The sequence below is a fragment of the Pteropus alecto genome, unplaced genomic scaffold (genome assembly GCF_000325575.1).
Source record: "Pteropus alecto unplaced genomic scaffold, ASM32557v1 scaffold50, whole genome shotgun sequence".
Lineage (NCBI taxonomy): Eukaryota > Metazoa > Chordata > Mammalia > Chiroptera > Pteropodidae > Pteropus > Pteropus alecto.
Window position 1 is genome coordinate 2,575,277 of NW_006431918.1, and position 19,932 is coordinate 2,595,208.

The following is a 19,932-nucleotide window of genomic DNA, read 5'->3' on the forward strand; positions in this document are numbered from 1 at the left end:
ATTTTTATTCTACTCGATTATTAACCTTTCATATCTTATGTTAAAAATTTGGCCTATGCTTTGTATGTTGGAATTATTCATATAAACTTAGAGTTTGCATTTGTTATGACCCCATATCATAAGATTAAATAATTTCTTTAATATTTTCATAAACTAATATGTAGCAAACAAGCCCAGTTTTCCATTAGAAGATAAACTAAGAATTAAAATATTAGAACAATTTGAGTTCACGCACATTAGGACATGAAACAAATGTTACTCTTGTGATATTTCAATTATGTCCTCCCCACCCCCACCCCCACCCTCCCTACTTTTTCTCTTAGTTCTATATACAGTGTCTATCTTAGCATTCATGGAACATTTGACCATATACTATAGTGGTTAAGCTCACAGACTCTAGAGCCAGACTTACCAGATGGGCAATTTTTGCTTCATTATATATATTTCTGTACCTCAGTTTCCCCTACTGTATAAAATGAGGATATTAAAAGTACCTACTTCACAGGATTAGGAAAATTAGATGTTGAAAATTATAGTACCCATAGTACCCACCTCACAGACTTGTAAGAATTTAAGACCTTATAATAGTACTTCACAGTTAGTAAGCTGCCAATAAATGCTAGTGATTATTGTCATCATCATTAGCATCATAACCATTACCATCAAGGACCTTGACCCTTTGGGGAGAACAGGCCTGTGTCTTATTCCCCCAGTGTCATGGACATTGTCTGGCAAATAGTATAAATTCAATAAATATTTACTTTTACAAATTGTAGTTTTTTTGTTGTTGTTTCTTCTTTTAATAGACATTTAGCAGAACAGAATTTTCCTGTAAGGCTTTAGTCCTGTGGCTTGGTTATCAGTAGCAATAGAGATAATATAAATTGCCTTTGGATCTACAATTATTGCCTGCTCTGAGACTCTCTGAATATGACCCGTTAGCAAGTTAGATTTCTCTGTTGCCCTATACTTTTCCCCTAGATTCTGAGTATATATTGAACGGATAATGCATCCATTGCCATCATCTCCAGAGCAACAGTTAACCTAAAAAGAGAGATGCCATCTCATTACAGGATAATCGAATGCCTCCCTCTCCAGTACCCGTGGGTTTCCCTCGGCCTTTGCCAGCCTCCTCGGTCTACACAGTGAATTCTTCCCTGTTTGGCTGCTCACAGGCTATATAAGACCTTCAAAGTTCTCTGATAAATATAAACATAGACAATTCCTATTATGTATTTAATATTCTATGTGAATAAGTTCCTAAGAAAACAACTCAAGCCCTTATTTTTCAAACACCCCAGTTCAGATTTAATAAAAGAAAGAACTATCGATGAAGAAAGAATTTTTATTCGCTAATGTGCAAGACCCTGATCTTAAAAACAAAATGTTTTAAGCTAAATTTTACTAATATTAAATTATACTAAAGTTTAAGATGGCACTAGAACTCAATTTATGCTAAATTTATGGATCATGCTTTATTTTAAACCATGAGCTACTACCTATGTTCATAGTCTATGCAAAACTCTTACTTTAGATAATTCTTTTGACATTCCAGGCATGCCTTGCAAACTCAACTTAAAAAAATATCCTCCCGATTTCAAGAGCTGACAGATTTATTAGTAGACGAAGCCTGTCTACTCAGTAGAAAGACAGAAGAGAAGTTGGAGCAATGCTGAATTAAAGAAGGAGAACATACGCACTCTGTCCCCCAACTCGAATCACCGCAGCAAGTTGTAAATGATGTATGAAATGACAAGTTCCTGCCCAATGCACAGGAAGAATATAAATACTGCTCTGTGATCACTGCAGTGATCTGCTATTTGCTAACATTTTCTGCTTAGATGAATCAGAAAACCTCACCTCATCTACAAATCTGAAAAAGAAATGCACCCAAATGAAATGATACTCTTGTGTGAAACACTTCTCTTTTTTCCTTTTTCCTGGCTATGACATATTGGTTGACCATTAGACATACTTATTGACTATTAGAATACTTAAGTGCTGTTGAGGAGTTTGTCTAATTTTTTTTTTTTAATTTTAAAAAAGGAAATGTCAAAAATACATATATGACATAGAAGATACCAGAAAGCTTTCATTTCAGAGTCAGTCAGACCCGAATGTGAATCCTGGTTTTGTCTGAATCCTGGGTTTGACTTTAGCTGCATGATTTTACACATTTTTTTTTTTTAACTTTTCTTAGCTTCAATCTTTTCCTTTGTGAAATGCAAGCAATGTATATCCACCACTCGAAGATTAAATGTAATAACATCAGTCAAATCAGTCATGAATTCCCTAGCGTAATATTTGACAATGTCGGTATCTGTAATTTTGGGTCAATTTTTTCCTTTCTTGTTATGATGGAGGCTGCTGTTGGTCGTGGAATGAATGCTGCATTTTGAACTAGAGTTCTTCGGTTTTAATTTTTCACTTTTTTAATTTATTAGACAATTCACTTGATCTTTCTAAATAGATATTAGTTTATTTTTAATAAAAATATTAGATCCTATGAGAAAAAGATGGGATACTACACATTTTAAACTAAAATGTTAAATAAGCTTAAGGTGTTATTAATTATAACAGCATTCAGGTTTCTATGAATCTGTTCTTCAAGGATGTGAAGAGCTACGCTGTTATTTTATTTTGAAAGGACCCTACGAGAATTTTCTTTGGTCAGTTTCTTCAAGGGCATATTTACCGGAAGTATCTCATAATGAATTACAGGGTGTCCTCAGAATGCAGAGGCTAAAGATGAGTGTACTGTAATTGGACTCTAGGACATCTGGTTTTACATTAAAATCAAGCTGCGATTGGCCTTTTTCTATCTTAATTCTCTCTGAATCATTCAGCTGCCCTAATTAGAGGTGGATGCTGATGTTGAGTATCTACGACAAGCCAAACTGTCCTTCCTTTCTGCATGTAGGGTGCAAGTCACCTTTGGAAAAATTAAGGCTTAGGTCCTGCTACATTTCAAATAATAACTAATACTTTTGGAAAATTATAGAACCTTTTCCCAGTAGCTAGTGTTGAAAGCAAACTCAGGCAGAAAAATTACCTCATGCCACTGATAAGAATCCACATCAAAGTCCTGCTTTCAAATGAAGTGACACTCCTATTTAAATGGACAGCTTCATATGCATAAAAATTAGGTGATCACCAGAGGAAAATGAAGTAATTTTTGAAATCTAATTTAATTCATTTTATAAGACCATGAACCAAAAAAATGAGGGATATCAAGGAAAAGAAAAAGATATATACCAACCAATAACAGGTTTCATTTCCTACTAGGAACAAACAAACAAACAAACAAAAAACAACAACAAAAAACCCCTTAGTGCCCAGTAAGATTTGAAAAGAGAATAAGCCAATTCATTTTGATCCTGTGGCAATACTTTGAAGCTTGCTTTTTAACTTAGTCTACTTTACATTTCCAGGTGCCATGAAAGGCAATGTATGCAGAAAGTAACACCAGTGGGAATTTGGATGTTTCATTTTCCCCACTGTAGGGATGATTTGGATCTTACTTTTTCTGAAAGCATCTTTAAAGAATTCTTCAAGCTGTCTGGAGAACGCTGGCTTGCAGAATTAAGCAGTAGGTCTGCATGGGTTGCTATCAGAGGTTGTAGTTGATTGATGTTGCTGAGAACTTCTTTTGCTTTGGCTGTGTTTTCAGGCGAATAGTAAATAAACTGGTACCCAGTACTGAAAAGACAAAGATAAAGGCAAGTTATACATGAAGCAGAAAGAATTTACAGCCCTTAATATCAGGTGGCAAATGATAAACATAACTCCAAATATCATCACTTCCTATTGAACAGTTAAAAACTGTTCCAAGAGATTTTTACCATGGCCTATGAGTTTTTTAAGTAGAATGAACAAGATATTTTTTAAGACTAGGTTAAATAAATCTAGTCTTTTTTTCAACCACTGGGACTATTCTTCATGATTACATAGGTCAAGTATTAGTATTTAAAACAAATTTGTATTAATTACTAATGAACTTGAGGCCCACAGTATGGAGGGAAAAGTTTGAGCTTTATATTCAGGGGAATCCAAATATAAATCTTAGCTCTGGCACTCATTGGCTGGGTGGCCTTGGGCAGCCTTCTGTTTCCTTTATGAGGAAGGTGAGTATAATTATCCAAATAATTCGAAGAGGTGGGTAAGACTGGTGATTATTCATGTGAAGTGCCTAAAAGCGTGCTTGACATAGAGCAAGCATTCAATGACTACTACCTAAATTTCCCCCTCACCCATGATACTTGGGGCAAAGGGAGTAAATTTTAATAGCTGAGAAATGGGGAGAAAAGAAATTAACGTCAAGTGGACATATAGAAAATTTTATTGGTTAGAAAAAGGACTTTTACAGCAGGAAAATTCCATTATGCTATTTTATCACCAGCCTTTTTATTCCTTGTGGTTTTTCATTTAACTTGTAAAAAACCTAAAATGGATTACTAGTTTGAATTACTGACTTTTATAATCATCATCCCAGAATTGGTTAAGCACGTGATAAGAGTAAAGATTCCATGGAAGGAAGGACTCTTTGGACAGTTTCATAAGGAGAGACAAAGGAGGCATTCCGGCAGGGGAAGGAATTAGAAAATCGCCGGCCATAGGGAGAGAAAGAGAAGTCCTGTCTGGTGCATTCACAGGGATGGTGCAAAGCTTGCCTACATCCCTCTACATCCCACCGCCCAAGCACTTTCCATAATACCTTGCAGCCTCCATTGAGTATTTATTGAATATTTTGTCTATATTTACCAGCTTAATTATTAAAATTTCCATCATTCCATCTCTTATTTTCGAACAGTAGAATTCAATAAGAAAAATTAACATCTGGGAAGCTCTCCTAACCTTCCTTTATGCTAATGATTTTCAGGGAAAATACAGTTTCTTCAGGGAGACAATATTCTTTTGCAAACATATAATATTACTATTATGTTATTTAATTGTCTTTTGCACAGTGATGAAAAGAAATGTCCTTGGTTGCCTGGACTATTCATAAGACTGGACATGAAGTCGATGCGGCGTACAGGTTTATAAAAAAACACATGGTTAGTCTGTGACACTTACGAGAATCTGCTCTGTTTTGTATTATAGACATAAATGTCAGAAGCTGGAGCTTAAAAATGGAACGTACTTTGACTACTTATTATATATTTTAATGCAAACTAAAGTAAATGACAAATAATGATGGTGAGGAGGAGAAAGGAAACAACAGTCCTTGCCAATTAGCTTTGTTACTTTCTGGCTCATCTAATCTTACGCAAGGCCTTTAACGAAAATCCTGAGCTGGGTTGTTCCCCTAATCGTCTGTACTCAGACTGGGTACAATGTTCAGTCCACCACAGTCTTTGTAAGTCAAGCACTCCTGTGTTATTTTCGCAAGGAAAATTATGAAAGGTATTGCTGCCAGGGTGGGGACAATGCTTGATGCCCAGCAGCTCTGACAGCAGAGGGGACTTACTACCGACCTGACACAGAAAGCAGTGTGCAATAGCTGCTCCGTGACCCCTTTGCACTGATCTGTTCTTCTGTCGCTATAATTTGCTTCCTGGTGTCACCTTATGGTGACAAGGTGGCTCACTGTTACTTTATTCCCAAACATGACCTACGTTCATTATTTTTTATACATATTTCTTACTCTGCAAATTCCTGTAGAGTCTCCTCTCCATTTGAGCCTAACACATACATTTTCGAGATTTATTTCTCACACATTCCTAGCTCAGCAGTGCGCAAATTTTAGTAGGCATAAGATTCACTTGGGGTGAGGGCACTCTCTGGGTGTGTGTTTAAAAAAATGCAGATTCCCTGGCAACACGAGGAGATTCTGCTTCGGTAGGTAGTAGCGTCTGAAACTAGCACCTCAGGACATCCCGAGAACAGAGCACTTTCAGAGACTCTGGCCGTCATTATTTTGACTGTGGTCCCTCTTAACCTTTGATCATGCTACACAATGACTCTGATAAAATTTCAGTATTATTCTAAGTTCCTTATTCCTAACTTGTTCTAATTTTCATAAACTTTTTACAAGGCTACTTTTGTACTCCGCCTTTATATTCTGCACGAGATGCTCCAATTCCCTCCTCATTGTCACCTCCCATTTCCATCGTTCTTTCATCTTTTCCCTCCCAATATACTCCCTAGCCTCTTCCTCTGCTCCCCCCAGAGCATTCTTCAATCACCGTCACGGGACAGAATCATAACTCCTGCCCCCTGCTCCTAAGTCACTCTCTGTTGGAACAGGGTTATATAGCAGGCGTGGGTTCTCCTGATTAAGTCTTTTAACAATGAGCAGTGAGGCTGAAAGATTCATTTTCTACAATAAAAGCCAATGTTGGTGTCCAGGATGACAGACTATGGCATGGAAAAAAAATACCACCACTACAAAATAATTTTAAGTATACATATATTTCATCTACCTATTCAGTGTCTGACTCTTAAAACATGTCATATATTTCAACAGTTATAGCTTCTTAAATGGGAAGTTATGAGTATAATTTAATTATCGAGATAAAAAGAATATAGCTAAACTCTCTTTTATAGTGGTCTAAAATTTAAATTAAATCCAAGCGCTTGAATTAACTATCATCAGACAAAATCAGTAGAAGAACAAAATATTTGCTTGGACAAAAAATACTTTATAGGATACAAATAATAGAGTAAATCATAGATAATAAAAATTGAAATTGGTTTCAAAATAGTTTTCTATTGATGAAACAAAGCGTATATGTGTACATATATACATTTTAATTTAATTTATATTTATTTAAATCCTTTAATATCAACTAATTAGAACACACACACACATACACACACACACACACAAATACCCCCAAACTCTTATGTGCATGTGTGTATGTTGTCAATAGGTTGCCATATTTTGGAGATATATAGAAAAATAAAGCACAAGGTGAAATAATATTCATATTCATATATTTTAATTGCTACCAAAATATAATTAAAACAACGATTGTCTATTCTTGAGTGCATACGCCGCTTCAGTTGCTTTTCGCTGGTGCCCCGTTTCCCCACCCAAACTCTTATGTGCATGTGTGTATGGTGTCAATAGGTTGCCATATTTTGGAGATATATAGAAAAATAAAGCACAAGGTGAAATAATATTCATATTCATATATTTTAATTGCTACCAAAATATAATTAAAACAACGATTGTCTATTCTTGAGTGCATACGCCGCTTCAGTTGCTTTTCGCTGGTGCCCCGTTTCCCCATCCTCTAGTGCTGGCTTGCTCCAAGGCTCAGTCCTTGGAACTCAAATCTCCATGTCCTTTCTAAATAATCTCATTTACTCTTCTAGTTTAAATATCTCAATTGTGCTAACAATCCCCAAATTCGCATCTCTAGCCTAGACCTTTTTCCTGAAATCCAATTAAAAACAAAAGCTCTCCTCTTCACAGCTCCAACTTATCAGGTCCCTAGTTGAGCTGCTGGTCTGCTCCCCATTCTCAGCCACCAGCTCCTGCACTCTCCCCCAAACTGCTTCACAGCCTGTCCATTCGATGTGGTGTCTGTCTCTTCTCTTTCCCCCGTGTCTTTTCTCCAGTTTTTCAGAATCTTCTGCTTTTTCTTTCTAAATACATGCAGAATCCAATCACTTATTCCCACACTCATTGCATCCTCTATCATCTTCTACCCCCACGATTATCACAATAGCCTACAAACTGGTCTCCCTGTGTCTGTTCTTACTCTATGACATCGAAATCCGTGTCTTGTGCTTAGGTTTGAAGAAGGCAGGAGGCAGCAAAGGAAGAAATATAAAGCAGCTATTCCTCAGCATCCAGTCCACATCCTAAATTCTGGGAATTGCTCTGCCACTTAGATAAGCCTTTCTACCCCCATGCCACTGTGGCCTCCACTTCTATACCCATTTACTCAGTGCCAAGCCACTACTTTGGTAAATGGAGTAAAAAAAAATGTAAGTGAGAGATAAGAACAGGCAAGGATGAGAGAGAAGGAAAAGATAGGGGTGGAGGAGCATGGACAGAGGATGAGCACAGAAAAAAATGTTTAAGTGATGTGCGTCTGTTCCTGTGGCAGAACTAAATCTCCAGAGAAAAATCGAAGGACTATGTCCAGTTATTTATTCTTTTTCCTAACTCATCATGCACTGCTCGTAAAAGAGAGGAGAGAGAGAGAGAGAGAGAGAGAGAGCGAGAGAGCGAGTGCGAGAGAGAGAGAGAGAGAGAGAACCATGTGGATGATAAATGAAAATTTACACCTTAGCGTACTTGAATATACCCTTCTGGCTTCATGGACTTTAACAACGTGCTTCATGAAATTGTAGAAGGTAAAAAAAGAAAAACCTCTCTGCTTGTCCCTATGTTTCCTTTCCATTTTGTGGCTTAGAGAAAGAACTAGAAGGAAAACGGTATTTCTTTTGTTTGCCTCCTACGAATTTCATTTATATAATTAAATGAGTTACATCATCTCAACTTAAACTGATGTTTATCTTTGAAACCTCTCTTGTTAAAAATATATTAGTTTTACATGAATTTTAGAATCAGCGTTTTGAACAAGGCTCGATTCTGCCATTTACTAGCTCTGTGGCCAGTGATGCCAATTAAGAGGCGGGGGGCGGGGGGAAAACCCTAAAATTCATTTTGGTTCAACTTGCCCTCAAAGGAAATTTATTTTTCGACTCCGAGCAAAGTGACTCCTACTTTTCAGTCTGCAAGCTCCTACCTGTAATTTCTTGACCATTAAGATCTCTTTTCTCTATATATCTTTTCCTTAGCCCTATACTCGCTCTTGTAAAAATTTCCCAGGCACCATTATATGACCTTTAAATAAACAAAGTCCATGTGTTTTCACTTCCTTCCACGGCCTATTCTCATTTATCTCTAAATCCACTTGCCCCGATTTCCTTCGCCAACTTCCAAGGGGCTGGTCAGTTTAGTTCTATTTCTCTCCGTTTGGCATCCAGTATTTTCATGCTCACTCCTCTATGAAAGTGTGATGGAGTTAACACCCAAACCACGTGAACCAATTCCTCCCATCTAAAAACTTTCTCAATTCCAACCTCGACTTTAAACATTCAAGTAGCTAATCAAACTACGGAGTAAGATAAGGTCCAACAGTCGAAACCATTCCTGAATATACGGCAAAAGCAAACGTTCCCTTGACCACCAATGGGCATGAGGGACTTTTATGGGGTGATGGAAATGTCCTAAAATTGGATTGTGATGATGACTACACAGCTCTAGAAACTTACTAAAAATCTTTGAATTGCACACTTTTAATAGGTCAGTTGTGTGGTATGCAAATTACACTACTTAAGCAGAGAGTACAATGGTTGCCAGGGTCTGGGGGAAGAAAAATGGGGAGACGCTGGTCAAGGGGTACAAAGTTTCAGTGATGCAGGAGATGTAATTCCTGGGGAATCTACGGTACAGCAGGGTGACTACAGTTAATCGTACTGTATTTTATGCTTGAAATTTACTAAGAGGGTAGATCTTAAGTGTTCTCACCACAGAAACAAAGGAAAAAAGAGAACGGTAACTATGGGAGATGATGGATAGGCTAATTATCTCAATTGGGTAATTATTTCACAATGTATGAATATATCAAAACATCAAGTTATACGCCTTGAATATTTAAAAATTTTATTTGTCAATTATACCTCAATAAAGCTGGAGAAAAAACAAAAGCAAATGTTTTCAGCACATGATATTATAGTGATTATGAATCTGGGATAAAAATACAGAAAACAGAAGGCATTTTAGGTTCATTTTAATTTTTGTCCCTGTTAAATCTGTTATTTTTTATGGAGGGTGTCTAATCAAGCCATTCATTTACAATGTAGAATTAACTCAAATAATCCAAATCAACTCCTCTCTCCTTCTCTCTCTCTCTCTCCTTCTCTCTCTTTCTCAACCTCCACCCCTATCTTTCTCTTCTTCTTCTTCTTTTTCTTCTTCTCATTTTAATAGCTAATAATTATTAAGTCTATACTATAGGCCTAGTATTATGCTAAATTCTTTTCTGCGATTATTTTATTTAATCTTGACAACAATTCTCTGAAGGACAAATATTATTCCATTATGCAGATATGGAAATTGAAGTCTGGGTGGTTAAGTAATTCGGCCTGGATCATGCAACTAGTATAGATGAGAGAACCAGTGCTCAAACTCGGGTCTTTATTATTACTTGGTTTGAACTCTTAATTATGTTTTACAACCTCGTGAACATAGTATTGAGCAATTTTAAATTTGGAAAAGATATAAAAACACAGGAAACATCTTTTATTTAGCAACATAATGGTGGGTACAGCCAAATAATATTAAAATAAAATATAATTAAAGAAGTTCTCATCTTCTAGTTAAAACGGAGCTCATTAGAAAAGATATATGATTGTATTTTATAACACAGATTAGACTAAAGAAAGAATCTGAAAATCATCTTGCAGTAAATTGCTTTCAGCAAATATTTAAGGAGCGCTATTTGGTCAATGCAATGAGAAAAGTGAAAGGCCAGAGGTAGCCAGCAAGATAATCAGTGGATGAGAAGGATGATGCCTGTCCTCTAGATGCCACTGCCAGGACTGGTAGCAGAGGAGAAGAAAAAGGGGTAACTCTTTTGCATATCTTTTTCCCACAAGACCTTGCAAACCTAAGGCCCTATATTCTTGGCGCGGGCAAACATCCTCTGGAGTGGTCCTAGTTTCAAGGCTTGCTCACTAACCGCTCAGCACTCCAGCTCCTCACATGCCTGAGAGCTCAGGCAGTCACTTAAAAGCGATGTAAAAGGATGTCACATTGCATCTCACTTTTCTGGGTGTTTGTAGTTGGAGATTTTTTTTTAACATCACCAAGTTTTCCATATTTGCTGCAAGTAGGAGTGGCAAAAGCGTTTTAAAAAGACATTTCTCTTATTCTAAAACTAGATAAAAAGGAGAGATAGCAAACAAAACAATCCTAAAAGAAATAAAACTCTATATCTATCTGTATCACTCTAAGTAAACTTATTACCCTTTGAAAACATTCACCATTATGTTTAGATTGATATCTTCTGTATACATACAATATCATGTTTTCTTTCAGGCATATTTTTTTATATACATCCCTACATACCTCATAATGCACTTACTAATTGAAATGACTATATGGTGTTCTACGTTAGTGACAGGATAGTTTGCTTATTCATTCATTCAAGATGTTTCTAATATTTTATTATTATAATAGAATCTAAAACATCTTTGAAAAAATTCTTTTTATTTTATCATTTTTATTGTAGGTATAATCCTAAATAAATGGTTTTCTTCACTTGATCTTAACCAAAGGGCTGAGAAGCAATTACAAATGGTTTTCTTGAGGTGTTGGGACGGCTGCTGATAGAGAACCAATAAGACTAAAGTCTTAGAAATATTTCTACTGATGACTGTATAGAGCAATTTCAGGCAGATTAAAATAGTAACCGATCTGAGTGCAAATCACCACATAGATTCGTGTGTTGTTTAATAGTACAGATGAAGTAATTTACTTTTAAAATTATCTTCTCATAAAAGCCCAGAAGAAATTGAATGGAGCAACTTTTTAAATTTTTCTATCTGGCGAGTAGCAAAATCAATTCCTAGAAAGGTCATCTGTAACTAATATTATTAGTTAGAACTAACAGTGTTCATTTATTAAGATCATGGGTTTTGTGTTGAATATCTACTGATGGCATGAGGGTGAATGAGTATGGAAGAAGAATTTGAGGGTGAGGATAGATCTCTAATTTTATAGCTCTGGCTCTGTCATTATCAGTATGGGTGATTCAATCTTCGGGTCACGGTATTCTCATCAATAAAATAAATATGGGAATTTGTGATCTCTGAGATTCTCTGCTACTTCTAAAATTTAAAAGATTCTTCACTGAGAAAAAAGCGTAGAGTTAACAAAATGATTTTCCTGTTTCCCAAAACTTTTCATATTGAATAGGGACAACTGACTTTATTATAGCTAAACAATGAAAACAAATGGCTGATATCCTGTACTTCCTTTCCTAGTGGCCTTGACATTTATTCAATTATAGAAACCAGAAACCTAAGAATCTTTCAACCTTTCCCAGTCTCCCTCAAGTCCTCATCCAGTTGGATTTAAATCCTATATAAGTTTCCTAAAAATCCTCTTTAACTTAGCAGTCATCATTTCCTTTCATTATCACTATCATAATAGTCTAATTGTTCAGTTCTCTGCACATTGTCATTTAATATGCAAATCTGATCATATTAATCTTCAGATAAAAACCTGTCATGGCCTATAGGATGAGTTGCCAGAATTGATATAGCAAACAAGTGGCTTCAGATTCTCTCTCTCTCTCTCTCTCTCTCTCTCTCTATCTCTCTCTCTTTCTCTTTCTCTTCTCCCTCCCTCTCTCTCTCTTGCCCTCCATTTCTCTCCCAGCTGTTCTACGTTCCTGGAGTTTCTGAGCCAAGGTGCAGTGAATGGCACCACCATACCCAGGTGTGCTGCACAGAATGCATAGAACTTGGAAATTTTGATGCCTCTAGATTTTTACCTCCCACTCCAAACAAACACACAAAATCCAAACGATTGCCAAGCCCTCCTAAATATCTCTGTAGCCAATCTCTTTCTCTCCATCTCTGCTAACACCGCCTTGGGCCAAGCCACCTCAATCCTCTAACAGGCTTCTCACAATAACTACTTATCGCAGGTTACCGCCTAAGCAAGATCTTGCAATAACACCATTTTTTTTCTCATGTTACACAATCCAATTCTGTGATTTTTCCATGACATAGATCCCATACGTACTATTTTTTAAAAAAAAGTTAGCATCTTTACTATAATCTTGAAAAGAATGAGATAGTTTACAGTTAGTTTCTAAACTCTGGAAAATACAGTATTTTTTATTTTCTGAACAATTATTTGTAGATGACATTTTTTTTTTTCCTGCTGTTCACTGCGTTTGGAATGATGGATATTAAATATCTAAGTTAACAAAGAGCTTTAAAAAAATACACTAGAAATCACTCAGTGTTTAACCTGAGTACAAAGTCTTCCTTCGGTTAAAAGCATACTAGTAGAGATGACATAATTGTGTCATGGTTTAAAACAATTTTTAGTTTACGGTGAAGGAGAAATGCAACTCCTGATTTACAGAAAATAAGTCCTCAAACCATAATACCTTTCCATATTCAGTTTTTTAAAGTAAGCAGTAAAAAGGTTTCTTTCTGTAATTTGCTTATTAGATTTCACATTTTATCTTTTAAATTCTAATCTTTCTGTTGATTAACTTTTTCTTCTTAGATAAAACCAGAAGTCATATCTTAATAACTGTGTGAAATTAAAACATATAAAGTCAAAATATCTGAATTATCTTCTCGAGAAATAGTGATAATATACTTAATGTCATTCCTCAAAATCTCAAGATACTAACCACTCTTTCTAATAATCTAATCATTTTAAGAGAAATCAGTCACATCTATCGTGCAGATATGGAAACTGAAGGGTGAGAAGTTTGATGGCTTTCTAAAAATCCCACAATTAAGATTGATTATGTGTTTTATTTTCACATACTGTTCTCTTCACCAAATTTATTATCACTGTAAATTCTAGGTCATTTCGCAAACTTAGTTTCATTTACAATTAAAGTCATTTGATTTAAAGGAAAGACTTAATTTTTAAGAATTCTGACATTGGCAGCAAGGTGGGAGACCTCGAGGCTTTCAAGGAACGCCAAGTGCTACGCGCCAGTCCAGGCCTTGGCCAGCTCTTCGCCATCTGGCTCCAACCCGGCCAGAGTGCCGGGACTGCTTGGCTATGGGCTTTGGCGGGGCTGGTGCCACCCAGCAAGGGCTGACTGACAGCTGCCAGTCTGGAGGTGTTCCTACATCTGTGCAGAATTTAGCACCTTGTGCTGCTGTGGCTGCTGCTGCTCCGGCTGTTGCACCTTACAAGTAGCCTCCCGTGTCCACAGCCCTCACCCTGCCACTCAGCCTCTGCAGGCACCCCGGCCTGCGGTCCACGTGCAGGGGCAGGAGCCCCCGACCGCTTCCATGCTGGCCGCAGCATCGCCCCAAGAACGGAAGCAGACGCTGGGAGAATGTTTGTCCCCGCTCATCCAAACCACGCATTCGAACCTGGCCGGGGAGATTCGGGGAATGCTGCTGGGGACCGACAATGCCGAGGTGCTGCTCAGGCTGTCGTCTTCGGAGTCTCGCTCCAAGGTGGACGAGGCTGTGGCGGTTCTGCAGCTCACCAAGCCAAGAAAGGAGCTGCCTGCTCCTGGGGACGTTGTCGCAGCTGCTACCACTTCGACAAGAGTGATTGATTCGAAAGCCAAATAACCCCTCATGGAATTCGGCTCAAGGTTTGAAGAATTCCTAGCTTGTCCTATGGACCTTAACACCGAGAACCACAAATTGCAAATTTAATAGGTCTTTTTTTTTTTTTTTTTCAAAAGGTCAATTATGAAGCACCTAGAATTTTTCAATTAATTAAAAGAATATATTCTCTGGGTTCTGCTGTGACCAAGACAGAGTTAACTATGTTTTTTTCTACTGTGGGTTTTGATTTTCGCCCCCAAAATTGCCTTTTCTGATTTACCCAAGTTTAAGTTTCTCAATAAAGAAACAAATCTCCATACCAAAAAAAAAGAAAGAAAGAAAAAGAAAAGAAAATTCTGCACTGTCACACTATACACAGTGCTTCTTGCCTAAATTTCAGATCATACTTTGCTTCCCAAGCTTTTGGGGACGTAGATGATTGGAAGAATGCCACTGACTTTTAAATGTTAAAGTCACCACTGAATTACTAATATTGAACCGGATTTTAGGTTGGCTATTTTTATAAAAATTATCACCTTTCTCCTTTCAGAACACATAAAAGTTTGTTTGTTTGTTTGTTTAATGTGAGGTGTAAACAAACACTAACATTCTAGTACCTGACAAATGGCTGTTTATAAAGCCTGTAAGACATTTTCACGAATGCCCCTATGTTCCTGTTTCTTAATTTCACAAACATCTTTGGTGTCTCTGTTACCTAATTCATTCACATCGATCTCTTCAGGCAGAGAAGTGATACGCTCAGGACAGGCAATCCTTCCATTGCTCTCGGTCACTCCCTCATACATACACTTATTAGCTCAAGAAACACTCATCGAGTTAGTTCCCATGGACACTGTGGTAAACCAGAAAGACACAGTCCACGGACCTTCATGATACACAGTCTGGAGGGGAAGACAGACCATTAGGGATGTTTGTGCACTGGAGGCTGAAAGCAGATGTGGTCTAGCCAAGGAGTCGCAGGCAGAAGCGAAACCGAAGAAGTTCAGTTTGGTTCACTCTGGAGGGTGGTGTGAGAGAAAGAGATGATGGTGTGAGTGGTGAGACCAGGCTGGAGAAGAGAGAGGGGCCAGAGGACACGTGAATATGCTCTGCACCTCGGACTCTCCACTCCAGGCCAGAGGCCGCTAAGATATGTTTAAAATTATGAAATCACTAGATTATATTTGTCTTTTAGAAATATGACTCCAACCAAGATGAGAGACAGCCTGGAAAGAGGGGGAGCGATTAAGAGATTGAGCAGTAGACATTCAAAGGATGGTGTTTCTATGGGTTAGGATTATCCCAAGCCATAATTCATTATTGAAATGAATGACTTCCTGAGAAATAAGAAGATAGCACTGACAGAACTAATTTTTTTTTTTTTTTTTGGAAGTGGAAGCAAGGGGGAAAAAAGCGATCAAGAATTTCTAGTGTCTCAATTGAACATCTAGGTGAATGGTGGTAACTTTTACTGAGAAAAAGAATCCTCGAAAGAAGTCTAAGGGTACGGGGGTGAGAGATGACATAATACGTCGACTGTGAAGTGTTTGGGTGATACCATTAATGAGAAAGCTGTCTGCTAGATGGTCGTATACGTGTCTGGACCTCATACTGAGCCATATCTGGGCTTAACTCAGAGATGGTGTGTAAAGGACTGTGCTCATGAATATGTGGGCAATTAGGCATCTTACACACATTGGTACAACTTTTTTGGGGGAATAATATGGGAGCATCTCTAAAATTTAACCACCTCAAGTAAGAAATTCCATTTTTAAGAATTTACAAGAAAGAAACACGAATTTTCAAGGACATAAGAATAAGGGTATACCTTATAAACACAAGTGATTAAAATAAAAAATTAGAAGCAATCTAAATGACCATCAATATTGTATTGGTCAGATAATTATTCAATCAATAAAATCATGCTTTGCTTTTAGAAAAAAATTAGGTCTACATGTATTAAAAATTTAAAGTTGTCAAAACATTTTTTGAGTGAAAATATACTTGTTTACATATTTTGCATAAACGGTAGCTAAAATTTATTAAGGCTCCACTATGTGTCGGGTAGCATTATAAAATTTTGGTGTATATGAAATCATTAAGGTTTCAGAGCAAACCTATGAGGTAAGCATAGCATTTCCATGATACAAATGATGAAACTAAGGTATAAAGAGGGAAGGTCATTTGACTAAGGTCACAAGACCAGCAAGTGGCCAAGCCGGGATTTAATCCATATAGGGAGTGAAGTCTATGAATTTGATGTGGAAGTTTCTGCCTTGCCACAGAATGAGGGCCAGAAAAATTAAGCCATGTTATTAAAAAAATCAAGAACATGACATTCTCATGACCTGAGTTTGCAGACTAAGAGTCATAACCACTGAAAACTCAAATGGTTGGCTATTTAGAAGGAATTGCACAGGGAAATACATTAAAACCTTCCAATTGGTTTATTCTAGGGAGGGAGAATGAAAAGGCAGGCTTTTCATTTTTTATGCTTCTTTATTCTTGAAATTTGGGAGCTACAAGCACATTTTATTTGTATAGTTAAAAAGAGAACGAAGGAGAAAAGCTGCATTACGAATTCATTTAGTATCATATGCAACTCAGCAAAACCCTTTCCATTCCTTTGTATCACATTTAGTTCAGTGCTTTGAAAGCCTCATCATTTAGTCTGTGCAGTGTGCCCAAGTCTCAACATAACTAATTAAAAATATTTTATTCTCTCTGTACTCCAAGCTATAAGAGATAAAACCCACTTACTCTTGAAGATTTAATGTTGTGTGCAGAGAGCTGCATGCAGGGCAGTGCACAAGCAAAATAACAGCCTGATATGTCCTTCTGGCAGCCTGGGCTGTGTATTTGCTCAGATAAGGACTGAGCTGAGAGCTAACAGTGGCCAAGGAGGAACCGACTCATAGAAAGAACAGAATATACCGCCAGGGAATCAAATTATAATCTGCACAAAGATTTAAATTTCTATTTCCTTGAAAATGACATATTTTCAGCTACTGGACATAGTTCGAAAGAAAAAAAAATGTGGATAAGGCTTCTATTTATAGTTATGCTTATTTCCATCAGGCTTGTGTGATACTTATTTTTATTTTTTATTTTTGGTGATATAAAATATTATTTTCAAAAGATAAGAAAATATTTGAAAATGAGTGGGACATGAATTTCAGCCATTAACTATAAGACTGATATTTTTAAAGACTAGTTTGGGTATATCGGGCATGACTTCTAAAGAACCACAAACAGAGATAATTTTAAATGGAGAGCATTGAATTTACATACTTTGAAGAATTAGTTATTTTAATCCATTTGAAAAAATTTTAATTTATAACAGAAAAAAACATGAAAATGTAGATTATAAGTGGAAAACCAAACTAGAAGAGACTGGACCAGTCCTCCACTAGTAACTGTCTTGTTAAGGAGAGGACTGTGTGTAATTTTAATCTCTTCCTTTTTACTTTTCTACATTTTCTAATAAATACATTTGCAAAACTAGAAAACAATCAATAGAGAGTATTTATTAAAATATATATTGTCGAAAAATCAAAAATATTTCTACTTAAAAGATTTATGACATGACCTCAGACTAAACTGCTCTGTCAAGTTTCTGAGAGAAATCTAGAGACCAGGCTAGAGACAGAGAACGACCTTATAGTAGGGGAAAAAACATTGGCTCCCTAAATCAAAATACGGATGCAGTCTTACTACTTTCATTAAATATATCTGAATCATTCATTCCTTTCCATTAAAAAAAGCAAAAACAAAAAACCTTTAGTTTTAAGCATGAAAGTGAAGAGTTTTAAAACAAATATTTTTGTAACTCCTGCCTAGTCTGCTCACATGTTACTGGAGAGAGTATACAAAGAGAAACACTGAATAACTCTGACAGTTTTGCTTAGACACCTCAGCTCTACATTATTAACTTAAAAATGTGAGTGTGTGTTTTGCCTCCCCCGCCAAATTAAGCCGTGGTTAGTGATTCCATCACAAGAATATGTTTCAAAGGTTTTGCATCCAGTTCACCCATTTCCAGTTTATTGGATGTCTGCTAGACTGTAGGCTGTAGAGAGCTCCCTGATGCAATATTTTCCATTTTATCTAAGACATCTCCTATTTATAATAGAGAATGAGGAAATATCTACTTGTATTTCTCCTTGAAAATGTTCCTCAGAGTTTTCACCATATGATTATGTAACCACTGATCTCATAAAAAAGCAAGACTGATTTGCTTAACTCTGTATTATCATTTTACTTTCCTTCAGAAAATTCACTCAAATTCTAATATAGATTCAAGTTGTTGTAGGTTCAAGGACACCCTGAGATATTTCTATTAGTAAAAATTCAGTTCATTTTCCTTATGACTTTCCCAAATGATTTTTTTTTTCTTTCTTTCATTTGAAATTGTAGGGCATTAAATGTTTATTATGGTCATCTGAAAGATGGGAGTAGGTGGTAGGTGGAAAAATCAGGGTAGATATTCAAGGCAGGGTAGATATTCATGTGATGTTAGGATCCTGTACAGGGAGTTAGTTGTGAGTTCTTCCAAATGAATAGGGAGATGGCAGGGAATAAACGTTCCCAAGAAGAGTTAACACTGCTCCTCATTGGCTTTTTCTTCTTATTTACAAAGGCTCTTGGTTTTTATGAGATGTTTTTTTTATCTTAATGAAAGGGCTATGCTTTCAGGTCATGATCCTACTCAATAAAAGTCCTGGCTGATCCTGAAGTTCTTGGTGAAATTAGAAAAGATCAAAGCAGGTGAAACAAATGTTGTAATTTCCCCCTTTCTTTAAACAATACTGAAAGTAAAAAATTGATTTATATTTTGAGGAAAAAAATCCACAGGCTTTCAAATAGTGTCTTAGGTAAATCTCTGACTCCAGGAACACATGGACATTTGATGTAACAGATGAATGCCTGGATTACAAACATCCTACCTAGTCTTTAAATAAAATGTCTAATTAGGGTGCTAGTTCTTCTAGAAAAGTCTCATGTTTACAGCATGAAAACCTCTATAATATGCTCAAATTTATTTGTTTGGCTGTTACCCAGGTCCAAGTTCTCCCTGGTCAAAATTCTTATAGCTTTATTCCCATCTTTGGTTCTATTTCGCAACTGTTGAATCAGTTTGGGATTCTTTAAACAAAAATTTCCAGTAAGCGAGTTGTAATATTTTTTTTCATTACAATAAATATTCCTTCATGTAGATTTTCTTTCCTCCTGATACATAAAAATTGACGTTTTACACATTTTTCAAGTATAATTCATCTGCATCATTATTCCCGTCTCTGTTCTCCACACCCTTCATCTGCCTTCTCCCAGAGCAATTCACTTACATCTTTGTCAGTGGTTTTCAACTGTATATTAGTCTCACCTGGGAAGCTTGTGCTATATACCAACACCTGGGCTTCATTCCCAGGCCTTCCACTGAGGTTGTCTTGGGTGACATCATGGAATGGATAATTGTTTTAAAGCTCCAAAAGTGATTCTGAAGTACAGCCAAGGTTGAGAATTGCTGCTCTATATATCGATCTTATTTTATTATGATTATTTGTGAAACTTTATCTCTCATTGGAGTCTTCAGCACTTTCAATCAGAGACTATATCTGATTCATATGTGAATCCAATGCCTGC

The 19,932-nt window shown here is 36.6% G+C and overlaps 1 protein-coding gene across 2 annotated transcripts in view; it reads right to left on the reverse strand.

The window, feature by feature from the left end:
• The window catches only part of INPP4B (inositol polyphosphate-4-phosphatase type II B), a 557,392-nt gene that overhangs the window by 90,967 nt on the left and 446,493 nt on the right, over positions 1–19,932 (reverse strand). For both annotated transcript variants that reach the window (XM_006906232.3, XM_025042642.1), the window contains one exon: positions 3,522–3,699. In XM_006906232.3, coding sequence (XP_006906294.1) covers positions 3,522–3,699 — 178 coding nt within the window. The remainder of the gene's footprint in view (positions 1–3,521; positions 3,700–19,932) is intronic.